The 26707-nt window shown below is 44.5% G+C and overlaps 1 protein-coding gene across 1 annotated transcript in view; it reads right to left on the bottom strand.

Annotated features, from left to right (window-relative positions):
- LOC135222695 (serine/threonine-protein kinase SMG1-like) overlaps positions 1-26707 on the bottom strand; it is a gene marked incomplete at its 5' end in the record, with an annotated part of 271434 nt that overhangs the window by 103908 nt on the left and 140819 nt on the right. The window contains 2 exon segments of the mRNA XM_064260879.1: positions 4659-4833; positions 6614-6767. Of these exon segments, the coding sequence (XP_064116949.1) occupies positions 4659-4833; positions 6614-6767 (329 nt within the window).

Here is a 26707-nt window from a genome sequence, read left to right on the forward strand (position 1 = left end):
TATATGTATAGACGTACATCCACAATCTCCTATTCGTTCTTTCCAGTCTACGAAAGGAAAGTTGAAGTCTCCAGATAGGAGAATAGTCCAGTCCTTGTGATTTCTACATATATCATCCAATTTTTCTATTATTAAGTCAAACTCTTTAGTATTAGGAGGTCTGTATATTACTATGTTCATTAATTTTTCAGATTCAAATTCTACCGCTATTAATTCACATTCTGAGTTACTATATTTCTCATATATTTTTCCTTGTTTTTTGTCTTTCCCATATATTGCGGTTCCCCCTTGATTCCTATTTTTTCTATCTGATCTATAAGTTTGAAACCCTTTTATTTGATCATCATTCCCAGTCTCTTGGGAATACCAGGTTTCACTTATATTCATTATATCTATTTTCTTTTCAATTTGGGTTAGTTCTTCTAAGTACTCTATTTTTCTTTTTGAGTTACTCGTAACTAAACCCTGCGCATTCATCACTATGATGGTTTGCGTGTTTTCTCCTTCATTTAATATTGGTAATAATAAGGATTTTCCCATGTCTCTTTCCTGTTCTGGTATGTTGTTCTTTTTTTCATTTCCAGAAATTCTGACATTAAAAAATCCAACTTTTCCATAATATTTGTTCTTCCTTCATCATAATTATTCATTTTGTGTCTGAATCTGCAATTTTCTCCATATCTGCAATATCCTCTAGCATAATAAAAACAGTTATTATCTCTTGAGTAGAATCTTGGAGCTGATGCATTGAAATTTTTTGCTGACACCTCTGCATATCTCGTTGATGGCTTGCTTTTTTCTTTTACCTGATATTCTTCATTCCTCTCTTTATTTGTTTCTTTCTTATTTTGGATTTTATTGCTTGATTGGTTATTTATTTGATTATTTTTCATGGCTACAGGGTGCATATATTTACATTTTTTGTCGAACTTACATCCTTTTCCTTCTTTTAGGTTTTTGCATATTTTTGGATGTAGATCTCTGCAATCATCCTCATATCCATCTAGGTATGCACATTTACCATATATTTCATAGTTGTGACATACCTTAGGATGTTTGTAGTAACATTTTTCTCCATATCTGCAATTCCCTCTTTTCAAAAGGTTGCAGACTTTGTCTTTTTTGTATATTTTTTCCTCTTTCCCGTCATTGTGTAGATCTGGGTAGAGCCTCTTCGGCATTTTCTTTTGTGTTGTCATATCGTAATTTATTTCTTTGTAGGTATGCTGCTTTATAGCCTCATATGTAGTATCAATGAGTATCTCTGCATCCATACTTTTATCTTGTTCTTTGTTTTCCTTATCTTTTTCTGTCATTTCAGTTTTGTTTACTTCTCTTACGTTTTCCTCTTCTTCTTCTTCTTCTTCTTCTTCTTCTTCTTCTTCTTCTTCTTCCTCTTCTTCTTCTTCTTCATCCTCAACTATTTGTACATTCAATCTTGATTTAATAACATTGTCTATCCATGGTAGACATGTTGAGCAAAAAATTCTTGTGTCTTTTCTCATATCTTGCATCACCTCAGCACACTGTGGATGGGTCAGAATGTTGCATGCAGCACATTTTCTGATTAGGTTTTGTGGATTAACTATGCTATACCACACCTTACACAGTTTACATGCTTTTGGCATTCTTTTTCCTAATGCATCAATTAGGATATTCACAAGGTTCACTTTATTCATTTTCTTTGTCGGAATATGTTGGTTTATGTATATTTTCTTTATGAGTCTCTTGACCACTTGGATTTTATTTGGAACTTCTTCAATTATTTTCAAGATGTTTTCAGTTGATTTGTTCCAGTTTGAAGGATTGTATCCTTCTAATATATCTATGAATGATTTTGTATCTTTTTGGTTAGGACTGTTGCTGATTTCATAGATCAGAAATGCCAGTTCCCTTCCTGCTACCTCATCGTATTGCGAATCTGCCAAGCAAGCTAAATCTCGCCATTTTTTTCCGCAGTTGGAGCTTACCGCCATCTTGTTCTGATTTACAGTATTTCACTTGATAAACTAACTTAGAAGACGCTTTATCCTACTATTTTCACACTAATCTTATCACCGATAGTTCACGAACACTTCTAGATATTTCTCAAATTCTAGACGTATGTTAAACTTGTGATAGAGAGAGAGAGAGAGAGAGAGAAGAGAGAGAGAGAGAGAGAGAGAGAGAATATAACTCCTAGACTTCAACTCCTTCCCCTCCACCAATACGTATATCAAGCTGTCATTTACTACCCCGCCCTCCTTCCTCCAAGTGGATAAAAAGACTGGGAATTGCTATTTTTTTATTAATCTTATCAATATTTGAAAATTAGTTATAAGGTAAATCATTTATTTACATTACAAAACAAATAAACATATATAAGTAAGAGAGAGAGAGAGAGAGAGAGAGAGAGAGAGAGAGAGAGAGAGAGAGAGAGAGAGAGAAGAGAGAGAGAGAGAGAGAGAGAGAGAGAGAGAATGTTATTGTTTAATCTCATTAAACTTATTATTTGGGAACTAGTACTGTATATTATTATTTCACTATAAAATGTAGTAATGCCCTTAAAGATATACTGTATACATAAACTTCCATGCCAAACAGAGGGCGAGAGTTACCACTATGACATGCGTATCTCATGTGGAGAGAGAGAGAGAGAGAGAGAGAGAGAGAGAGAGAGGAGAGAGAGAGAGAGAGAGAGAGAGAGAGAGAGAGCATTATCCTTATTTGAAAGTGAAATGGATATATTATTGTATTTCTTTAAAATACTATCACATATGAATTTTTAAATTAGTTATATTGTTACTATTATTATTATTGTGAAAATATTAATAAACATATACACATGCACCATAGAAATTCTCTCATCTCAGTGAAAGAGAGAGAGAGAGAGAGAGAGAGATGAGAGAGAGAGAGAGAGAGAGAGAGAGAGAGAGAGACGAAGAGAGAGAGAGAGAGAGAGAGAGAGAGAGATCTGTATTTGAAAGAGTGTAATGGAAAGGTTATTGTAGTATTTCTTTAAAATACTATTACATATGATTTTTGTAAATACAGTTATATTATTATTATTATTTGAAAGTATTAATAAACATATTATACATACATGTACCATAAAAATCTCTTATCTCAGTAGAGAGAGAGAGAGAGAGAGAGAGAGAGAGAGAGAGAGAGAGAGAGAGAGAGAGAGAGAGAGAGAGTTATCCTTATTTTGAAAGTGAAATGGAAAGAATATTGTAGTATTTCTGTAAAATACTATCACATATGATTTTTGTAATTAAAATTATTATCATTTGAAAATATTAACAAACATATTATACATACATGTACTATAAAAATCTCAAATCTCAGGAGAGAGAGAGAGAGAGAGAGAGAGAGAGAGAGACGAGGAGAGAAGAGAGAGAGAGAGAGAGAGAGAGAGAACACTTCCTCCCCTCCCGTCCTGTCACATTACGTGATATATTTGACAGCTGTTGGACCTCAGTTTGGTACCTGGAGTTCGAAAGAAAGCGTGAAGACTGGGATTTCCTTCATTCTTACATAATTTTTTAATTTATAAACTAAAATCTTACTAATTAACTATAGTATTTTCTTTAATGAATTGATTGCTCTTTAAATTTATATTATTTGAAAATTAGTAAATAGTTTATTTATCATACAGAAAACATACATCTCTGTAAGAAAGAGAAAGAAAATTATTTTTGTTATGTGATATCATTTAATCTTATTAAACTTACTAATACAGTATTGATCAATATTAATATTTTAAAATTAGTAAATCATTTTTGGATCATAAAAATGTATTTAGTCATGAAAATAACATCAAAATACACTAATTTGGGATTATTTATCGTCAGAAAAAGCCCGCAAATAGGCGAATTTCCCGCAAATACAGGGTAGATAAAGTCAAGAGAGAAATAAGCGAATCCATGAGTCCGCGAATACGGGGGGCCCACTGTAATTTAATAAGGCAGAGTTCAAAGAAAGCTTTCCAGAAAAGTTGTTATTTACTATAGCACATGGGGAAAATGAAGTTTCTGGGTATCTACATACAATCTTTATGACTACGCTTTGTGAATATTTTTTAACAATATACAAACCTAATATTCATGTATTACATGTTAAGTCCACCAATATTTTGTCTTTCAAACAGAAAAAGGCAGTTTCAATTTCACTATCAAGTATACTGCACATGAGGCAGAGAGATTCATAAGAAAGGAGGGCCTCATTATATGATTAATGAGCTTGTTTCAAATGTACCAAAACATTAAACAAATTATTAAAATTTGTGAAAACGTACAAAATAAACAAACGAAGGCTGGAATGAAACAAACACTGCAAACGAGTTAAACTGTTTGTGTCATCAAAGTCAATTATTTACAAAGAAACATACATGAGAAAGCTGATGATCCACAGACGAGCCTGGCATGTAAGTCATGAGAAAATTATTTGACCAACTGGAAAAGGGAATCTTTAGGAATGAGCTACAACATGCTGCTAATGATGTTTTAGTATGTAATTTTGATTTTCTGGTATGTACAGGAACAGGTACATTGGAAAGACTACATGTGGACTTAAATGATCAAGAAGTCAATTGCCTCAACAGTAACTGGAAATAATGAATACATAATAAAAAAAAAAAATTACACTCAGTCTTGTAAAAATGTAAAATATATACTTACTTATTGATGGTAAAATCTTGAAGAAGAGAGGTAAGCCACACTTGTTGCTGAGCTAGACGATGGTGAGACATGTGGTCTGCTGGGTAATTGACCCAAACACTACCATACTTTACCAGAAGGTCCAAGCTGCTTCCCAGGATATTTTGAACTTGATTTACCACTTTGCTAAGCTCCACTTTGAAGGAAAATAATGAAAATAATATATAACTATACAGCATTTGAACTGGAACAAATATGTAACTCCATGGTTTAACAAAATCTTTGCTAAATATATAAAATATGTTATAGCATGATTTCCCTGCCCTCAGTATCTGAGTACTACCGTATATTTCCATGTATAAGATGATCTTTAGATAAGATGAGGTAAAAAAGCATGGCAAATTTTCATGAATTTATCTCATATCTGTAGTATAAGATGACTTCTTAATTACAAAACCAAAATGTTTTTTGGAGAAGTGATTATTTGCACAAATTAAACAGTACAACTATACAGTATTTATAGTAATGATGACTGAAAGGTTGTTTTGTTTGTTGTATCCAATTACAGTATTACTATTATCATATTGTTACTGTATTACAGAATCTAAACATCATCATGTACACCATTTGGATTTGATATTATTTGTTTTATTCACCATCAGCAATAACCTGCAGCTTTAATTTACTGGTATTCTTTCTTGAGATCCCCATTGCATGAGGGATGAACAAAAATATATTTTATTTTTACTTATGAAAGCCACTATTGAGAATTGGAAGGGTTTAATAACGTGACAATTTTAACGGAGCTCTTAATAAATACTCAATAGTTACGGTAAATGAAATCAGCAATCAGCCGTTTCTCAATTCGGTTATTTAAGTAAATACAAGTTTACAATAGCTTCATCCAGAATTCTAAAAACCAGAATTTATTATTGGATGGAGAGAGAGAGAGAGAGAGAGAGAGAGAGAGAGAGAGAGAGAGAGAGAGAGAGAGAGAGAGAGAGAGAGAGAGAGAGAGAGAGAGACTAGTGCCTCAGTTAAGTTGTTACACTGATAGATATCCACTTGCAAAAGTTGAGTGATGGTTGAATTGAGAATAATGATAATTCTAATAAAACCTGTTTTACTGTAATCATATTGCATGTATTATCATATTGCAAAATATGAACAGCAATGATGTGCCATTTGCATTCTGGTTTTGTTTAGTCTTAATATAATCAGCTGATTGCGTTTTACCGATATCATCGCTGACTTAAGTTGCTGAATGGAACTTAATTCAGATATACATTCCTTTCATAAATTATCAAAGCTAGATTTAACCAAGCAGATTCTATATCATGTTTTTCATACATACTCGCCTAAAAGGGAAACCATTGCTTTGTGTACGTTTCATTGCCATTCACAAACACAAACAACCACTAATAACAATAAAATAATGTAAAATAATTATCATACAAAATTATAAAACAAATGGCTGAATTGTTCTAAACAGTTACAAACAGCTTTGCGTGCTTCCTCAATTGATGTTCACTGCAATTTTGTTAAAAAAGCATGTTGGTGATTATCACACAGAGACTGAGGCTACCCTACTGATGCACTTCTTAGAATTCAAGGTTTGATTTCTAGAATCGTAATATAAGACAACCCCCACCTTTTAGGGGTGAATTTTAGGATTTAAAGGTTTTCATATACACAGAAATATACGGTACCTCAAAATACACTTACACAGTATTTTGGCATCCTGTAACAAGTCAACCATAATTTGTACACCTTGATGAAATATCTTCTGGCTTAAGAATTAGCCATAGTAAAAAGAGAGGAAATAATGAAAAGGTAAAAAAGAAAAAGAAAATAAATTTTCATTGTATGAGGAGCTTCTTGTATATTCAAAACATACTAAAAAGATTTTCTTATAATTAATATGCTAAATAATACTGTAGCTATATTGAAAAAGGATTGAAAACATTAAATTTTACCTTCAGTGTGTTCACACTGGGTAGCCAGCTGTCCTTGACCAGCCTTCGTGAGGAATTCACTCACTGGTGAAACACTCGCTAAGAAACTTCCAGCACCACTGAGTTTCGATCGCCATTCACCAAGCTGTCCACCCTCAAATATACGAGATGCATTCTGAAAAATTAAGCCCCACTGTAATGCCCTAGTTCATTTTACAGCACTCATTTTCTTAACCCGGTTTATGCCACATTCAACTTATGACATTCAGAGTTTCCGAAGCTCTTCAATTATATTAATCAAATACTATTTCCAGGGTTACAATCCTTGTTCTGGGCTTACAACACTGATCTGACATAAGAAATATGGCTCCAAAATGGCAGAATGGTCAAAATTTGGAGATTTTTCGGCTTATGATGCGGCATTGAATGGAACCACCAGTAAACTAGGTATACTGCCTTTAATCATATATGTAATTTCAAATTTCCGTGTTCATTTTATTGCGGATTTTTGTGGAACACATTATTCACTTGTCCGCGGGGAAATTTAATTTGCTCATTTTTCATAGAGCAATATTCACTAATTACTGCATTTTCATTTTATTTTCATAAATATGTTATTGTCATGATACAATGAAGTTTTATACATACTTACCTGGCAGATATATACTTAGCTATAGACTCCATCGTTCCCGACAGAAATTAGAATTTCGCGGCACACGCTACAGGTAGGTCAGGTGATCTACAGGGTGGCAGGAATAGGAACCATTCCCGTTTTCTAATTCAGATTTTCTCTTCCACCTGTCTCCTGAGGGGAGGCTGGGTGGGCCATTTAATTGTATATATCTGCCAGGTAAGTATGTATAAAAATGATATTGTTAGTATACAATAAAGTTTTGTACATACTTACCTGGCAGATATATACTTAGCTTAGGTCTCTGACGTCACGACAGAAAATTCAAAACTCGCGGCACACGCTACAGGTAGGTCAGGTGATCTACCTTACCCGCCGCTGGGAGGCGGGTGTAAGAACCAGTCCCCCTTTCTTGTCAGGTTATTTTCTTCCACCTGTCTCCTGAGGGGAGGCTGGGCGGGCCATCAATCGTATATATCTGCCAGGTAAGTATGTACAAAACTTTATTGTATACTAACAATATCATTTTTGTACATGAACTTCCCTGCCAGATATATACTTAGCTGATTGACACCCTTGGTGGAGGGAAAGAGACATATACTTACTTAGAAAGTGGGGACAACACATGTTAAAGGAATACATAATATAAACCTCTGGTTCTTACCTGATTTAGGCAGAAGACTTGATAGTTACTGTCTATTCGTCTGCGTTGCCTAAAGAGTCTCAGCGAGGGCGTGACCTATGGCTGAAGAACTCTTTGGGTCTACCAATGGGAACTGAGTCCACTTACTTGGCAGAATCCAAGCAGGATCTGGTTCAATGGGGATCAACCCGCTTACATGCCAGAGCCTATCACTACCAATTGCAAGGAGCCTCAAGCACAACCGATCACCTAACCAAATACTAACATTAGTATACGAAAGAAGGAGCTGCCTCCTGCAACCTCCTTCGTACAACCAAAAAACTCAAACTTAAAACTAACAGGGAAAAAAGGATTAAAAAGGATGTGTTTCAGCTCCCTGCCCCAGCACTGAATCCGCCGATACGTAAGGGCCTAGCCCAAAACACTTATCATACGTAATCGATACGTCCCTTAGGTAGTGATTAGAGAAGACTGATTCACACCTCCAAAAAGTGGCCTTCATAAGGTTTTGTAATGACAAATTCTTCTTGAAAGCCAAAGACGTCGCGATGGCCCGTACTTCGTGCGCCTTGACTTTCAGAAGGTTAAACTGTTGCTGATTGCAAGAAGTGTGTGCTTCTCTAATAATATTTCCTGATAAAGATGAGAGTGCATTTTTAGATAAGGGCCTACTGGGGTCCCTTACAGAGCACCAGAGATTGCTCTCATTAGCGGCAAGTCTTTTCTTCCTCTGAAGATAATATTTCAGGCTTCTCACGGGCAAAGAGATCTCTCCTCTTCTGTCCCGACTAAGGAGGATAAGCTTTTGATTTCGAAGCTCCTGGGCCACGGCGAAGAAGGGTTTTCATTCTTGGCTAGGAAAGCGGAAGAAAAGAGCCAAACCGCGGAGCCTCCTTGGAAACCTACCTCCCCTTCTAGAGCCTGCAGCTCGCTGACCCTCTTCGCTGACGCTAACGCACAGAGAAAAAGAGTCTTCATCGAAAGGTCTCTGAACGAAGCAGCATGGGGAGGTTCGAACCTTGAGGACCTCAGGAAGAGCAGCACGACATCAAGATTCCAGCTAGGCACTAAGGAGGAGGTTCTTTTAACCGTTTCAAACGATCTGATTAAATCATGGAGGTCCTTGTCCTCAGATATGTTTAATCCTCTATGACGAAAAACTGAGGAAAGCATGCTCCTGTATCCCTTGATGGTGGAGACAACCAACCCGCATTTTTCCCTCAGGAAGATAAGGAAATCTGCAATCTGAGTCACAGAGGTACTGGAGGAGGAAACTTTATGAGTCCTGCACCAGCGTCGAAAAACATCCCACTTCGACTGGTAGACTCTAGATGTGGAAGGTCTACGTGCATTGGCAATAGCCCTTGCAGACTTTGCCGAAAAGCCTTAGCTCTGACGAGACTCTTGATAGTCTGAATCCAGTCAGACTGAGAGCGGGGAGGTTTGTTTTTGTGAAACCTGTCGAAGTGGGGCTGTTTGAGCAGATCGACTCTTAGAGGTAGGGATCTTGGAACATCCACCAGCCATTCCAGTACCTCTGTGAACCAGTCGTGGGCGGGCCAGAACGGAGCTATCAACGTCATCCTTGTTCCCTCTGACGCTGCGAATTTCCTTAACGTTTCCCCTATAATCTTGAAAGGTGGGAACGCGTAAAGATCCAGATTCCTCCAATCCATCAGGAATGCATCTATTGCCACTGCTCTTGGGTCTGCAATAGGGGAGCAGTATAGATCTATCCGCGCATTCCTGGAGGTCGCAAATAGATCGAGATGGGGCCTGCCCCACGTCCTCCACAGCTCCTGGCATACGTCCGCGTGCAGAGTCCACTCTGAGGGAAGGACTTGATTCCTTCTGCTTAGCAGATCCGCTCTGACATTTCTTTCTCCCTGTACGAACCTGGTGAGAAGCCTTATGTTCCTTTCCTCTGACCACAAGAGGAGCGATCTCGCTGTCTCGTACAGGGAGAAAGAGTGAGTCCCCCCCTGTTTCCGAATGTAAGCCAGGGCTGTAGTGTTGTCGGAGTTGATCTGAACATATTTCCCTTTTGCGAGGGGTTCGAAGGTCTTGAGAGCTAACCAAATCGCTGTTAGCTCCTTCTTGTTGATGTGCCAGGACACCTGATCCCCCATCCAGGTGCCTGACACTTCTCTCGACCCGAGAGTAGATCCCCAACCTTTGTCCGAAGCGTCTGCATAACAACACTAGGTTGGGGTTCCGAACCTGCAAGGAAAGGCCTTCCTTGAACAATAGAGGGTCTAGCCACCAACGTAGATCCTCCTTTATCTCTTGCGAAATCTTGAACGCAAAGTCCAGACCTTGATATTTCCGATCCCAGTTCCTCGTCAGGAAGAACTGTAGGGGTCTGAGGTGCAACCTTCCTAGAGAAACGAATTGCTCCAGCGAGGAGAGTGTCCCCAACAGACTCATCCACTCCCTCGCTGTGCATACATCTTTCTCTAGAAAGATTGCTACCTTCTCCAAACCTCGGTTATCCTCTCTGGGGACGGATACGCCCGAAAAACCTGAGAAGCCATCGAATCCCCAGATAGATACGCTCTGACTGGGGATTAGCTGTGACTTCTCGAAATTCACTAGCAAACCCAGAGAAGCTGCTAGATCCAACGTCACTCGTAAGTCCTCCAGACATTTCTCCTTGGATTTGGCCCTGATAAGCCAATCGTCCAAGTAGAGGGATATCCTCACTCCCTCGAGATGAAGCCACTGGGCAACGTTCTTCATCAGTCCTGTGAATACTTGGGGGGCCGTGGAAAGGCCGAAGCATAGGGCCCTGAACTGAAAAACGTTCCCTCCCCACATGAATCTGAGATATTTGCGAGAAGAAGGATGGATCGGCACATGGAAGTAAGCGTCCTGAACGGTCCAGCGACACCATCCAGTCCCCAGGACGAAGAGCTGCTAAGACTGATGACGTCGTCTCCATAGCGAACTTCCTCTTCTTCACAAAGACATTCAGGGCGCTTACGTCCAGAACCGGTCTCCATCCTCCTGAGTTCTTGGGAACTAGGAACAGACGGTTGTAGAACCCCGCTGAAAGAGGGTCTTGAACCATCTCTATTGCCTCTTTCTCTAACATCAGCTCTACCGCTAGAGCGAGGGCTTGATTCATTAGTGGGTCTTTGTATTTGGCCACCAGTGCCCTTGGAGTGGTGGTCAAGGGCGGTCTCGAAATAAAGGGAATGAGGTATCCCCTCTTGATGATCGCGAGGGACCAGTTGTCCGCCCCCTTTCGTGCCCAGACATCTGCAAAGTTCAGAAGTCTGGCACCCACAGTTGTCTGGAGGACACCCGAACTATTTCTTGGCCCTAATAGACCGGGAGAAGGTCCTTCCTCTTCTAGGTGGTCTCGAACCTCTGGAGGAAGAAGAGCGAGACGAAGGTCCACCTCGAAAGGGTTCTTGCCTACTTTGAGCCTCTTTCTTCGTCTTCTGCTGAAACGAAGGTTTCGGAATTCTAGCCGAGCGAGCTAGCATATCCTGCGTCGCTTTAGCTGATAACGAGCTGGAGATATCGTTAATAGTCTTTTTGGGGAAGAGTTGCGGGGAAAGCTGTGAATACAGCAAGGAAGCTCTCTGTGCGTGAGAAACCGCCTTGGTAAGAAAAGAGCAGAAAACGGCCCTCTTCTTTACCACTCCTGCACCAAAAAGTGAAGCAATTTCCCCGGAACCGTCTCTCACTGCCTTGTCCATGCAAGACAGAACCGCGTGGAGGTCTTCAGGCGAAAGAGTGTCTTGCTCTTGAGTCCTCTTAGCCAACACTCCCAGGGTCCAGTCAAGAAAGTTAAAAACTTCTAAGACTCGGAACATTCCCTTCAGAAGGTGATCCAACTCGCTCATACCCCACGTCGTCTTCGCAGAATTCAGCGCCGAGCGACGTGCGGAATCGACCAACGAAGAGAAGTCCGAGTCTGCAGAAGAAGGAAGAGTTAGACCCGGAAGGGCTCTCCTGGACTCGTACCAGAACCCCATCTTACCCGTCCAGCTTGGACGGGGAAAAGAAAAAACTGTCTTGCCCTTCTCTTCTTTTGAAAGCAACCAGTCGTCAAAGTTCTTCATAGCCTTCTTCATGGACACTGTAGGCTTCATCTTAACGACTGAAGACTTCTTAGCCGTATTAGTCGTTGAAAATAAGGACGGAGGAGACGGAGGAGCAACGGCCGAAAAAGACTCCCCAAAATCTTGCAAGAGGAGGTCTGTAAGTCTCTTATACGAAGAAACCGAAGCATCCTTGGGCAAATCTTCCTCCGAATCAGCAACAAATTCTTCCGAAGAATGACGTCTAGAAGCTCTACTGCCCGGAGGAGAGCTAATCCTTGGCGAGCGCCTGTTCGGAGAGCGCCTACTAGGCGAGCGCCTACTGGAAGAAAAAACCACCGGGAGAGCGCTTACACGGGGAGCGCCTACCAGGAGAGCGCCTTCTTTGAGAGCGCCTCCCAGGAGAGAGCCTACTAGGAGAGCGCCTAGTTGGAGAGCGCCTAGTTGGAGAGCGCCTACTAGGAGAGCGCCTACTTTGAGAGCGCCTCCCAGGAGAGAGCCTACTTGGTGAGCGCCTGCTAGGAGAGCGCCTACTTGGGGAGCGCCTACTAGGAGAGCGCCTACAAGTGAAGGCCCGTCTGTCGGAAACAGATTCTAAGTCCACAGAAGAGCGTCTGGAAAAGGGAGAGCGCCTATCAGGCTCTCTGCGCCTGCTAGGCTCTTGGCGCCTGCCATCCTCAATACGCCTGCCAGGCTCTTGACGCCTGCCACGGGGAGAGAAAACATCCACAGATGAATCCCTGTCAGAAGCGCGGCGCTTACAAGGTTCTGAGCGCCTATCCAATCGGGAGTGATCTAACGGAGGAGAAAACTTCCGTTGCTGCCTACCAGGCTCTTGGCGCCTACTAGGCTCTTTGCGCCTACTAGGCTCTTGATGCCTACTAGGCTCCGAGCGTCCGTCAAAAGGAGAGAGGCCACCAGGCGAAGAACTCTTCCTTCGCTCCTGACGAAAACTAGGCTCTTGACGTCTGTCAAGCTCTTGACGCCTAACTGAAGAGGAGCGGAATGTCTTGCCCTTCATCCTGAGGAGAGAGCCTGCCTGGCTCCTTACGCCTTACAAGCTCACAACTCTTGCTGGGAAGAGAGGAGAGCCTACTCGGAGAAAGATCCCGAGCTTCAGCCTGCACTTCTGACCTCCTACTAACAGGCTCAAAAGCTCTTCTAGCCAAAGGAGATTTAGTTGAAGGAACGTTCTTAGACTTCTTCACCGGAAGTGAGGCGTCCTTCCGACGATGAGAAGTCCCGGCAATAGACTCCGCTAAAGCCGCAATCTGCGCCTGCAGACCCGCCAGGATACGCGCAGGAGATCTCTTAAACTCCTCTACAGGGGACGAAGTCCGAGAGCGAACAGGAGAAGCGTAACCGGACGAAATCTTGGTTCTCTTGCGTTCCACTTCTGGCTCTTCCGCAAAGGATTCGGGGCTGGAAGGAAGGGCGCAAGGATCCTTCCAGGGCCTCTTGAGAGGGCGAGACGACTCCGATGCGCTCCATCTACGCTGAGGAGAAGGCGACGAAGATGACGAGAAGCACTGGCGCAATAACTCCTTCTTGGTTCGATCCAAGGCAGCCTGGGAACGAGCAACAGGAACTGCCGAGGGGACGCCTGACCGGTGGGGGTTCTCCCTAACCTTCCTGCGGCTTTCGACTTTCCTCCTCCACTGGGTCTGGGAGTCTGGAAGAGGTCTAGGCCTGAAGCGTTAGTGAGCCGGTCAGACGCACCCTCCACTGCACTAGGGGCACTGCACTGATCACTTGCACTATCATCACTCTTACCTTGTCGAGAGCGAGCAAGGCTCTCCTTACTCCTGATCGAGGCTCTCCCAGAAGCAATTTCCGAAAACGAATCTTCGGGTTCAATGCTGGGCGCAGGGGCTGAAACTGGAGAAGGAACTACTTCTACTACAGGATTCTCAGCGTCAACTTCACTCACCCTCGATCTACTAGAACTCTTTGAAGAAGCCTTGCGCACCCTATCTTTCTCTAACTTTCTCACATAAGAAGAGAGAGCCTTCCAACCATCCTCATCCAAATTCTCACACTCTTTGCAAGGGTTAATAAAAGAGCATTCATTCCCTCTACACGACTCACATACCGAGTGAGGATCTAATGCAGCTTTAGGAAGCCTAACTTTACATTCCTTCTCAGAACAAACCCTAAATAAACTAGGTTTCTTAACTTCAGAATCATCCATGATTATAGATATGTAAGAGAAATCCAAAAGAAAAATCCAAAAAACAGTCCAAAAAGCGTATGCCAAGCCAACAAACAAAGGGTACTTCACCAAAATCCAAATCGTCGGCAACGAGAACGAATTTTAACTATCGTAAGGACTGAACAACAGGTGTTGTCCAGCCGGCGACAGAAAATAATCTGACAAGAAAGGGGGACTGGTTCTTACACCCGCCTCCCAGCGGCGGGTAAGGTAGATCACCTGACCTACCTGTAGCGTGTGCCGCGAGTTTTGAATTTTCTGTCGTGACGTCAGAGACCTAAGCTAAGTATATATCTGGCAGGGAAGTTCATGTACAAAACTTTATTGTATCATGACAATAACATTTTTATACATTCAACTTCCCTGTCAGATATATACTTAGCTGATCTGCACCTTTGGCAGAGGGTAAGAGACAGCTATTTACTGAATAGACAGGTAAAAAACATACGTTGTAGGTAATAAATAAAAAACCTTGGTTCCTACCTGTGTTAGCGAAAGACTTCATGGCTACTGCCTAGGAGCCTGTATCGCTTCAAGAGCCTCAGCGAGGTAGTGACCTCCTGCTAAGAGTTCTTGTTGGTCTGTCAATGGGGTCTTATCCGCTTACTCGACAGAACCTTAGGATCTTTGTCAACAGGGTCCTATCCACTTACATGACAAAACACCTTGCCTAATGGCATTATCAAGGAGCACGACACTGACCACGATCACCTGATCCTAACACCGGGGTTAGTACTACGATTGAAAGGAGTCATCCCCAACATCCTTTCAAACAACCCTAAAACTCAACACCAAATTTGTTACAAAAACACCAATAAAAAACTAAACATTATTTAAGGATCGGTATCAGCTCCTTGTCCCAGCACAGTATCCGCTGATACGTAAGGACCAAGAGAAAAACATTTTTCGTATGTTACTTTTACATCCTTCAAGTAATGGGAAGCAAACACTGAGTTGCATCTCCAATACGTCGCTGCTAAAATGTCCTTCATAGACATATTCTTGCTAAAAGATAGGGAAGTTGCAACTGCACGAACTTCATGAGCTTTAACCCTAAGCGGCTTTAAGGAGTTCTCTTGGCACTTCATGTAGGCTTCTGTTATCACATTCCTAACAAAGAACGCCAGTGCGTTCTTTGACATAGGTCTCTTGGGGTTTCTTACTGCACACCAGAGGCTCTGGCGACATCCCTGAAGTTGAGTCTTCTTCTTAAGATAAAACTTCAGTGCTCTGACTGGGCAGAGAGACCTTTCCAACTCTCTACCTACAAGAGGAGAGAGTCCCTTGACTTCGAAACTTCTAGGCCAAGGTCTAGAAGGGTTCTCGTTTTTTCGCCAGGAATAGATGTTGAAAAGAAACCATTGCAGAATCTTCTTTAAATCCCACCCTAGAATCCAATGCATGCAATTCACTGAACCTCTTGGCAGTTGCGAGGGCCAATAGGAATATGCACTTTCTCGTGAGATCTCTAAACGAGCTTTTATCCGGAGGTTCGAACCTGTCTGAAGTCAAGAACTTGAGGACTACATCCAGGTTCCAACTCGGAGGGAGAGAAGATCTCAATTTGGAGGTCTCGAAGGACTTAATGAGATCATGAAGATCCTTATTTTCTTCTATATTCAGGCCTCTGTTCCTGAATACAGCAGAAAGCATGCTCCTATATCCTTTTATAGTGGAAACAGCCAATTTAGATTCTTCCCTTAAGAAGAGAAGAAAGTCGGCAATGTCGGTCACAGAGGTACTGGATGAGGACAGCTTCTTCGACCTACACCATCTATGGAAGACTTCCCACTTCGATTGATAGACCCGCAGGGTAGAGGACCTGCGGGCTCTAGCGATTGCGCTCGCAGCTTTCCTAGAAAAGCCTCTCGCTCTGACCAGTCTTTCGATAGTCGAAAGGCAGTCAGGGAGAGAGCAGGGAGGTTTTTGTGGAACCTCTCGAAGTGGGGTTGTTTGAGCAGATCTGTCCTTTCGGGAAGAGATCTGGGGAAGTCCACCGTCCATTCCAGTACCTCTGTGAACCAGTTTCGAGCAGGCCAAAAGGGAGCAATGAGAGTTAATCTTGTTCCCTTCGATGAACAAACTTCCTTAGCACTTCCCCCAGCAATTTGAATGAGGGAAAGGCGTAAGAGTCTATGCCTGACCAATCCATGAGGAGAGCATCGATCGCTATGGCTCTGGGATCTTCTTCCAATGAGCAGAAGTTGTCCATCCTCCTGGAGAGGAACGTGGCAAACAGGTCTCTCTGAGGTTTCCCCCAGAGGGACCAGAGTTCTTGGCAGACTTCTAAGTGGAGTGTCCACTCTGTTGGAAGGACCTGGTTCTTCCTGCTCAGCCTGTCTGCTCTCACATTTCTTACTCCTTGTACAAATCTTGTTAGGAGTAATATGCCTTGTTCCTCCGCCCAGGTCAATAGAGCTCTTGCAATCTCGTAAAGTGAGAAAGAGTGAGTGCCTCCCTGTTTTCGGATGTAAGCCAGAGCCGTGGTATTGTCCGAGTTGACTTGGACTACCACTCCTCTGACTTCCGATTCGAAGTACTTCAGGGCTAGATGGATAGCCAGAAGTTCCTTCGCATTGATATGCCATGCTACCTGTTCCTTTGTCCAGGTGCCTGACACTTCTTTTGGTCCCAATGTTGCTCCCCATCCTGTTTCCGAGGCGTCGGAAAACAACACTAGGAGAGGGTTCCGAATCAAAAGGGACACTCCTTCGTTTCTTCTTAAAGGGGTTAACCACCACTTCAGGTGAGACTTTATCTCCTGTTGAATGGGAAAGGAATCTGACAGTTCTCCTGTCTTCTGATTCCACATTCTTCTCAGGTAGAACTGCAGAGGTCTGAGGTTTAGTCTCCCTAGGGAAACGAACTGCTCCAGCGACGAAAGGGTACCCAAAAGGCTGAGCCATTCCCTTGCTGAGCTTCGTTCTTTCCCTAAGAAGTTCAAGACTTTTTCCAAACCTCGAGCAATTCTCTCTTGCGAAGGAAAAGCTCGAAAACCCCGAGAATCCATCTGAATCCCCAGATAGGCTATGTTCTGGCTGGGGATCATTTGTGATTTCTTGAGGTTCACGAGCAGTCCGAGTGATTTTATCAGTTCCAGTGTCGTTCCCAGATCCTCCAAGCACTGATGTTCTGATTTTGCTCTTATGAGCCAATCGTCTAGATAGAGTGATATGCTTATCCCTTTCAGATGTAGCCATCTTGCCACGTTCCTCATTAGGCTCGTGAAAACTTGGGGAGCTGTGGACAGGCCGAAGCACAAGGCCCTGAATTGAAAAATCTTGCCTTGCATCATGAAGCGAAGATATTTCTTCGATGAAGGATGCAGGGGGACATGAAAGTAGGCGTCCTGTAGATCCAGGGAGACCATCCAATCTCCAGGACGGAGAGCCGCAACAACCGAGTTGGAAGTTTCCATAGAGAATCTTGTCTTCTCTATGAATCGGTTCAATGCGCTCACATCCAGTACTGGTCTCCAGCCCCCCGATGACTTCGGAACCAGAAAAAGACGGTTGTAGAAGCCTCGGGAGTGTGGGTCCAGAACCAATTCGATGGCCTCCTTCTCTAACATCTGGTCTACAAGATGCAATAGAGTTTCTCTCATGACAGGGTCCTTGTACTTCGCAGACAGTTCCCTCGGGGTCGTCGTTAAGGGAGGTCTGTCTCGAATGCCTCTCCTTCCCGATAGTTTGGAAGGAGGGCAGGTAAAGACGGTTTTTCCAGACTCTTCCTTAGATTTAAGCCAGTTCCCAACAAATCGCAGCACTTTTTTCATGGAAATGGTCGGTCTCATCTTTAAGAAGGAGGATGACTTCGAGATCTTAGTACTCGTGAATAAAGATCGAGGAGAAGGAGGTGGGGCAGGACTCAGAGAATCTCCGAACTCTTGCAGTAAAAGGGCTGCCAAAGTCTTATAATCTGAGAGGCCCGCCCCCGTATGAGCTTCTGAGTCCGAAACATCTTCAAGTTCATGTTCGGTCCTGATGGGGGAAGAGCGATCAACCTAAGAGGAGCGTCTCTTTTCACTAGGTGAAGTGTTTCTCGCAGTATCCAAGCCACCCTTGCAAGGGCGACGGCCGCCTGTGCGACATCTTGCGTCCTTGCTAGGGAGAGGCTGATCCTGCGAAAAAACTCTATCATGATCTCCCTCCTGACAAGGGCGACGGCCGCCTGTGCGACATCTATCTCCCTTGTCAGTAGAGGGATGTTCTTGCAAAACACTCTTAACAGATGAAGCCCCATCCCGACAGGGGCTACGGCCGCCTGTGCGACATCTAGAGTCCCTGTCAGGAGAAAGCTGATCCTGCACAAAGCTATAAGAAGCCTCTCGGTTAATCTCTCTCTCAAAGATGGAAGATCCTAGTGTCTGCCCCTTGGATGTCACCTGTGGCGCCTGGCGCCGGGCTGGTGCTTCTGGCGCATTGCGCCAGGCTGGCGCTTCTGGCGCTTTTCGCCTGCTTCCTGTCCGAGGAGTAGAGTAGAGGAGCTTGGGGCCAGATACGTCTGTCCTTTGAGTCGATTTCTTTACCGGAAGGAAAGTGTCTTTTCTCCTAGGAGTATCCTTTTTCAGAACACCTACTAATGAGGAGATCTGTTCTTGCATTTTTTGGAGAATCTTGGTAGCTGTATCCTCCTCTTCCTTATCCGAGAGCGGGGAAGGAGGTCTAGAGGATGTAGGAGACTCCGAGTTGAGAGCTGTTGCAACACGGGCACTCTTAGATCTCTTCCTCTCGCATGGAGATTCTTCCGGAAAACATTCTGGGCTCGAATCCAAAGCCGGTGCCTTCCAACTCCTTTTCAACGGGCGTGACAGTTCGTCTGAACTCCAGCCCTTTCTTTGGGGTGAAGAATCTGATGACGGGAAGCACTTTTTTTAGGATGCTTTTCCTATAGCTATCCTTGGTAGTCTGGGACGCAACAGAATCTGCCGAGGGGACGCCTGATTGGTGGGGACTCTCCATAACCTCCGTAAGGCTGTTGACATTCCTTCTCCTCTGGGCCTGGGAGCTTGGAAGAGGTCTAGGCCTGGCAGCGAGACAGAGCCGATCAGGTGCACCCTCCACTACACTGAGGACACTCACGTCACTCTCACTGTGCTTACCTTGCAGAGCTTGCACTTGAAGCTCCATCCTTTTGAGGGCAGCTTTTAGATCTGCAATCTCTGATGAAGGATTTGCAGTCTTTGTAGTACAGGAGGAAGCAATTATAAATTTATGATTAGGTGCTACACTAATTGGCTCGTTAGAACGAGACCTACTTAAGTTTCTGGAGGAAGCCTTTCTAGCCCTATCCATACCTAATTTCCTTAAATAGGAATTTAGTCTTCCATTCTTCCTCATCCATATCTACACATTCATTACAGGTGTTAGTTACAGAGCATTCATTCTGCCTACACCCCTTACAAACCGTGTGAGGGTCTACCGAAGCCTTCGGTAGCCTCACCGTACAACCCTCATTCACACATAGTCTTTTAACTGTATAGCTAGAGTCCGACATTCTGAGAAAAATCCAAATCCAAATCCAATTAACAGTCCACAAAAGCGTATGCCCAACCAAAGATCCAATACGTCACCAATTAAACCAGTCTACAAGATCAATAGCGATGAAACACGAAAATCAAGTCAGGAGGAACCAATAACAATGTTGATGGTCCGGCGACAGAGAAAATCTGAATTAGAAAACGGGAATGGTTCCTATTCCTGCCACCCAGCGGTAGCGCTGTAGATCACCTGACCTACCTGTAGCGTGTGCCGCGAAATTCGAATTTCTGTCGGGAACGACGGAGTCTATAGCTAAGTATATATCTGACAGGGAAGTTGAATGTATAAAAACAAGTGTTCCATACACCTTAACATTAATACTTATGATATTTTAATTAATAGCTATCTTCTCCATATAATCAAGATCATCATCATCTGTTATTCCTCAAACAACAGGTAATCTTTACAAATAAAAACATTAGTAACAGATTACATTTCAGAAGGCTTAGAAATTTTTTTAGGCCTATAAATCATTTTCCAACATACAGGCAGCTTAAACACAGCCTAAAACTTCAACATTCAAAGAAAACTGGTTGTAATTCATATTCCTATCGTATTCCTGAAAGAACAGGTAATCTCTACAATTAAATTCATTAGTAACAGATTACATCTCAGAAGGCTTAGATGATTTCTTTAGGCCTATGAAACATTTTGCAACATACAGGCAGCTTAAACACGGCATAAATTTCAACATTCAAAGAAAACTGGTTGTAATTCATATTCCTACTTTGAAAATCACAATTTGTTGTAAATTGTATTTTTCCTAACTATACAAACCTGAGGTCCTTTAACATATGGAATGTAATCAGCGGCAGCTGGAACCGGTCGTAAGCTTTGAACAAGGAGGTTCAGTAGTTAACTGTTTGTCCGATAGTTGGGAGTCCCGCCCGACTGAGAGGTGAAGATTCACTTTGCTTTAGGCCCAGGAACAGAGTGAGAGGTGGCATGAGGTGGGACTATGTAAAGGACCTCAGGTTTGTATAGTTAGGAAAAATACAATTTCCGACAAATTGTGATTTGTTCTGATACGTAATACAAACCCTCGGTCCTTTAACATATGGAAGACTCACTTATTGGTGGGTGGAATCTGAGTCTTAAGAACAGACTGGTGTTCGTCTGACCTTCGTTCCCTCCCTGGTCGTAAGAGCAGAGGGAGGGATCCTAGCCTCTGCCCAGCTGATCAGGGTGTGCACCGCAGAATCAGTGGTCAGACCTCTGGACCAAATTCATAAGAGGGAGGCAAGGGTGCCTCTTATGAATAGCAAGCAAGAATTAGTTCCTACTCAAGAGACAAATATAAGGTCATGGGTTTGTCTCTTGTTGGCATCCACTCCCCCCCTTGTTAGGGGAGTGGTGGATAACCGCTCCTATCCCTACTGAAAGGGACAGGACGGAGCTCAGTCGCGTAGCTTACCTGGATCTGCCTCCTGTCCAGCATAGTGACGACCACAGCCCTCTGCCCACAGGTAGAGGAAAGAAAGGGGGAGGAAGAGAAGCTAGTCACACTCTCATTTGCTCGCCCATTCACACAGTCACACAAGGATGCGATGCTGTTCTGTCCGCCCGGGAGCTGGGTAAGCCACACAACTTGTTGAGCAGCCACCACGGGTCCCAAGGAAAAGGTGTCCAAGGACCTGTGGGCGATATTCTGAAGATAAAAACATGTGAAGGTGGTCTGGTTGGCCCAAACCCCTGCCTTCAGCACCTGTGCCACGGAGAAGTTCTTGCGGAACGCAAGGGTTGGACCAATACCTCTGACTTCGTGGGCTCTCGGACGAAGGGTACTGGTGTCGTCACTCCTCTCTGAATCGTACGCCTTCCTGATCGCCTCATGAAGCCAGAAAGAAAGTGTTCTTGGACACCTCCTTCTTGGTAACCCCAGTGCTAACAAAGAGGCGTCGACACTCAGGCCTGAGGTGGCAAGTTCTCTCCAGATAGCGCTGTAGCGCCCTCACAGGACAAAGGAGCATCTCATCTGCATCATCGTTGGTAAAGTCCTTCAGGGGGGGGGGATCGTGAATGACTCGAACCGGTCGTCAGGGACCGAAGGGTTCCGAGTCTTCGCTACGAAATCCAGGATGAAATAGAGGGTCACCGATCCCCATCCCCTCGTGTGCTTAACATCAAAAGAAAGACCATGAAGTTCCCCTACTCTCTTCGCCGATGCCAGGGCCAGCAGAAAGACTATCTTGAGGGTCAGGTCCCTGTCTGACAACTCCAGGAGTGGCTCGAAGGGTCTTTGAGTCAAACTCCTAAGGACAAGAGTCACGTCCCACCCCAGGTGCCTGAGTTCCCTGGGTGGGCAAGACCTCTCGAAGCTCTTTATTAGGAGGGAGATCTCCATGGAGGTGGAGATATCCACTCCCCACAGCTTAAGGACTAGGGTCAGGGCGGCTCTGTAGCCTTTCACTGCGGAGACAGAGAGGAGCTTCTCTCGGCGAAGGAAGACGAGGAAATCCGCTACACCAACCACAGAAGACAGACCACATCCTCTGGTACACAGCTTGAGGTACCCAGCCATCTCTGTTGCTGCTCGGCGAGAAAAGCCTCTCGCTCGCAAGAGATGGTGGATAACAGCCAGCCATGAAGACACAGGGACCGAACCGATCGGTGGTACCGTTCCACATGTGGCTGGAACAGGAGGTTGTGACAGGGGGGAATCTCTCTCGGTGCTTCAGCGAGAAGAGCCAGCAGGTCCGGATACCAAACAGCCTTAGGCCATTTGGGTGCCACCAGAATCATCCGAAGATTTGCGGTGACCAGGACCCTGCTGATCACCTTGTGAATCAGACAGAACGGGGGAAAGGTGTACACGAAGAGGTTGTCCCACGGGTGTTGAAGAACGTCCTCTGCAGCTGCCGATGGGTCCGGCACAACTCAGTAGAAAACCTGGAGTTTTCTGTTGTGCTGGGTGGCGAACAGATCCACGACTGGACGCCCCCACAGGTTGAAGAGCCTTTCCGCCACGTCTGGGTGAAGGGACCATTCAGTCCTTATCACCTGATTCCGACAGCTGAGTTTGTCTGCCACTACATTCCTCTTGCCTGGAATGTATCGGGCTGACAGCTCTACTGAGTGAGCTACGGCCCACTCGTGCACCTGCAACGTCAACTGGTGCAACGGGAGGGACACTAGGCCCCCTTTTTTGTTGACATATGCCACTACTGTGGTGTTGTCGCTCATCAACACCACTGAGTGTCCCATCACCCGTTTCTGGAACTCTTGGAGAGCGAGAAATGACAATTTGTCCAAAATTGCATTTTTCCTAACTATACAAACCTGAGGTCCTTTTACAATAGGAAGGTACTAGCGGCAGCTGGATAGGTCGTAAGCTTTCGAACAAGGGATCGGTAGTTAACTGCTTGTCCGACAGGCGCGCGCGCGCGACTGGGAGGTAAACAAATCACTTTTGCTTTTGGCCCAAGCAAAAACTGCAGAGTGAGGGGTGGCATGAGGTGGGACTATGTGTAAAAGGACCTCAGGTTTGTATAGTTAGGAAAAATGCAATTTTGGACAAATTGTCATTTGTTCCGACACGGCATACAAACCTTCGGTCCTTTTACAATAGGAAGACTCACTTCTTGGTGGGAGGAATCTGAGTCTTTTGTGAACAGACTGGTATTCGCCCAACCTTGGAATGCCTCCCTGGTCGTAAGAGCGAGGGAGGGATCCAAGCCTCTGTCCGATTGATCGGGGTGTGCACCGCAGGATCAATGGTCAGACCTCTGGACCAAGTACTAAGAGAGAGGCAAGCGTATCTCTTCGTACCAGCAAACAAGAACAAGTTCCTATTTGCAAGAGGCAACATAAAGTTATGGTTTGTCTCTTGTTGGCATCCACTTCCCCCCCCTTGTAGGAGGAAGTGGTGGGAATATTCGCTCCCATCCCTAGTGAAAGGGATAGGATGGGGCTCTGTCGAGTAGCTCACCTGCATCTCGTCCTTATCCAGCAAGGTGATGACCGTATCCCTCTACCCACAAGTAGAGGGGGAGAAAAAGATAGGAAGAGAAGCCAGTCACTCTCTCATTCACTTATCTCTTTCTTACATCACACCAGGACTCGATGCTGTTCAGCCTGCTAGGGTCTGGGTTAGCTACACAACGTGTTGAGCAGCCACCACGGGTCCCAAGGAAAACGATCCAAGGACCTGTGGGCAATATCCAAAAGGTAGAAGGAGGTGCCAGTGGTCTGGTTGTACCAGACCCCTGCCTTCAGTACCTGCGCCACGGAGAAGTTCTTGTGTAACTCGAGGGAGTGTACTTCTAGGTCATCTTGGTGCTGACGAAGAGTCTTCAACACTCAGCCTGGGATGTCGAGTTTCTTTTCAGAAAGCGCGGTCGCGCTTTCACAGGACAAAGCAGCATCTCCTTCGCATCGAAGGCGGTGAAGTCCATTAGGGAGGGGATTGTGAAGGACTCTAACCGATCGTCAGGAACCGAAGGGTTCTGAGTCTTCGCTACGAAGTCGGTACGAAATCGAGCGTCACGAATCCCCATTCCCCTGGATGCTTGACTTCGCAGGAAAAGTCATGCAATTACCTCAGAGGAAAAGAAGGGAATGGTCGTATGACCTATCCCTCTTCTCGACTTCGGTGATGTCCTGTACCCATACTGGTCTATCTGTCTGCAGCGAAGTCGTCTCACATTCTCCTATCCCCATGCAGTGAAGTTCTTCTCGGTAGTGGATAGGACACCGACACTCAATGGTGGGTGTCGATGGTATGGGTACTGTGACAAGCCGTTAGGACGAAGAAAAGACTGTTCTGGAACAACCGAACTAAGTCCACAGCGATGTCCGTAACTGACTTGGGCGCTCTGACAGCTGCCGACTGACTGCGTTCGGTAGGAGGCAAGTTGTCCAAGCACCCGAGCAAGTCACGTGACCTTCGCCTTAAAAGGGTTATGCCAAGAGACTAAACAAATAATTTGTTCGTCACCGATGCCAGAAGGCGAGGTGATGATTCTCTTAAGGCATGTGCCCAACAGGCGAAAGTCAATTGCCTTCTAGAGACCGAGGTCCCTGATGGCAAGATATCTCATAGTATAGTTGATTCTCAGCTAAGGAGAAACAACACTATGTGTCGTTGAAGACGAAGGTGTACAGAAAATGCAACCTACGTCTTCACAGCTGAACCGAGAGAAGGATTCTCAAGATTCTGAATCTGTGCTACAAAGACTGAGAACGCTAACCGCTATTCATTGCTGTCCGGTGAGGATCGTAGTTGCAATAAAAGCGGAGCGCTTTTCAGTAATGAAGACACAGGGAAATGCTGCTGAAGAACTGCTTCTCATGGGCTGAACATTTGGAAGTAGAGCTGTCAGGTCGGAGAGTAGGCGATGTCTTCTGACACATCTGTTAATTCGGGGCGAACAATGAATAATTGCACACCTACGAATACGAGATATTTTGAAGACAAACTCAGATGTCTGCAAAATCATTCGCATTATCGCGGTGCGATGCAGCGGGAGACTAGTACAGACTTCTGTTACCGTGCAGTAAACAGAAGGATGAAAGAGTCCAAGAGATATCTCTGTTGAAAATTCTCGCAATGTCGAAGGCGATGAAATCGAGCGTCACAGCAGTAGATGGTCCTTCATTATTGCGAGAATCCCCGTTAATCAGAGACCTAAGTCCATGATTGTTGGGTAGAGATACGGTTCGGTAGTCAATCAAACCAGGGGAGAGAGAGACGTAACCGACCGTGCATCTCCGAGACCTAGCTGAAACTGAGCTGCTATCAGGCAGCTCAATACGCAGTAGCTCTCGGTGACTCGTCATCCTGAGTTGCCAGTTAATCCCTTCCACGAAGGAATGCGTTCGGCTAGAACCATCGAGCATAAAGAATACGCTCGAGCAATTATATTTAAACGAAACGGATTTCGGTAAATACAAAAGCTGATTTGGTGTTGTCGTGACAATACCAAGTATCTAAAATCGAAACTGATAACTGCTGGGAGGTTGCAGGCAACCCCGAGTTGCAGTTCAATTAAGATACAATTCGTCTCGGTCACAAACCGTAGAGTTAACTACGGTATGCGCCTACCCCCCGGACAATTCAACTGTTAAAAGAATCATGTCGCGAGGGTAATATACGTAGTATATTTGTAGGTTCTGTACCATGACCTCCATCCTAAATTCTTTTCCCCTCAAGGAATGAGAATAAGGATTGGAGATCGACCGCCTTCGTTCTCTAGTCAAGAGAGTGAAGGAGACGTCTTTCCCAAAGGAAAGCTTCAATGGTGAACAGAATACCGAAGACGATAGTTCAAGCCAAACTGGAAGTTCCCGTCCGTTCTTCTCTATTCCAGGTTAATCGCCTACTGTGAGATACTCTTTTTTCAGCAGCAGTCTTCTTCCAAATGCTAGAAATTACAGGAATTCGAGCATAAGCGAGGTTCCCGATTATCGTGTAACAATTATCGGGGATTCTCGCTCCCTTTGGACCGTGGTCTCGCCTAAGTGTTTCGAGATCGTAAAAGACTCGAACACTCTGATTGCGCTAGAAATTCCGTAGAATTCTAAGCACCCTGCGAAACCCCCACCGAATTCGTCAAACGATATCGGCTGGTGGTCCTCTCGATTCCCGTAGAAATCGAGAAAGGGGCAGGATCCCTCCTCAACGACCGGGGCTTATGTCAGGTAGGACCCGAAGGTCCCAGCGGTAGCGCAGCCCCTAACGTGGGATCTTACAGAGAAATCTCTGTAGGATCCCTCCCCTTTCCCTCGTAGCCGTAAGGAGAGAGGGAATGGGGGAGGAATTGGATACTGGCTTGCCTTCCCAGCGGAACTAGCAGTTGGAGAAGAAAAGGAGCAGCCATCGCCTTACGGCGATGGCCTCTCAGAGCCTGGGAAAACGTATCGTCAGGATAAAACGTTTTCCCCGAGGAGGGTTACGAACTCATACTGTAGGTAAGGGTCTGCCGCCACTGTGAACGTCGTCTGGGTGGGGCTGATCGACACCTGACAGGAGAGAGCCGATACCGTCCTCCGACTCATTCCAGTCCTCGTCGAGGTCGAAACCTCTCAGGAGGACCGAA

Source organism: Macrobrachium nipponense, chromosome 8 (assembly GCF_015104395.2).
Source record: "Macrobrachium nipponense isolate FS-2020 chromosome 8, ASM1510439v2, whole genome shotgun sequence".
In the NCBI taxonomy this organism is placed as follows: domain Eukaryota; kingdom Metazoa; phylum Arthropoda; class Malacostraca; order Decapoda; family Palaemonidae; genus Macrobrachium; species Macrobrachium nipponense.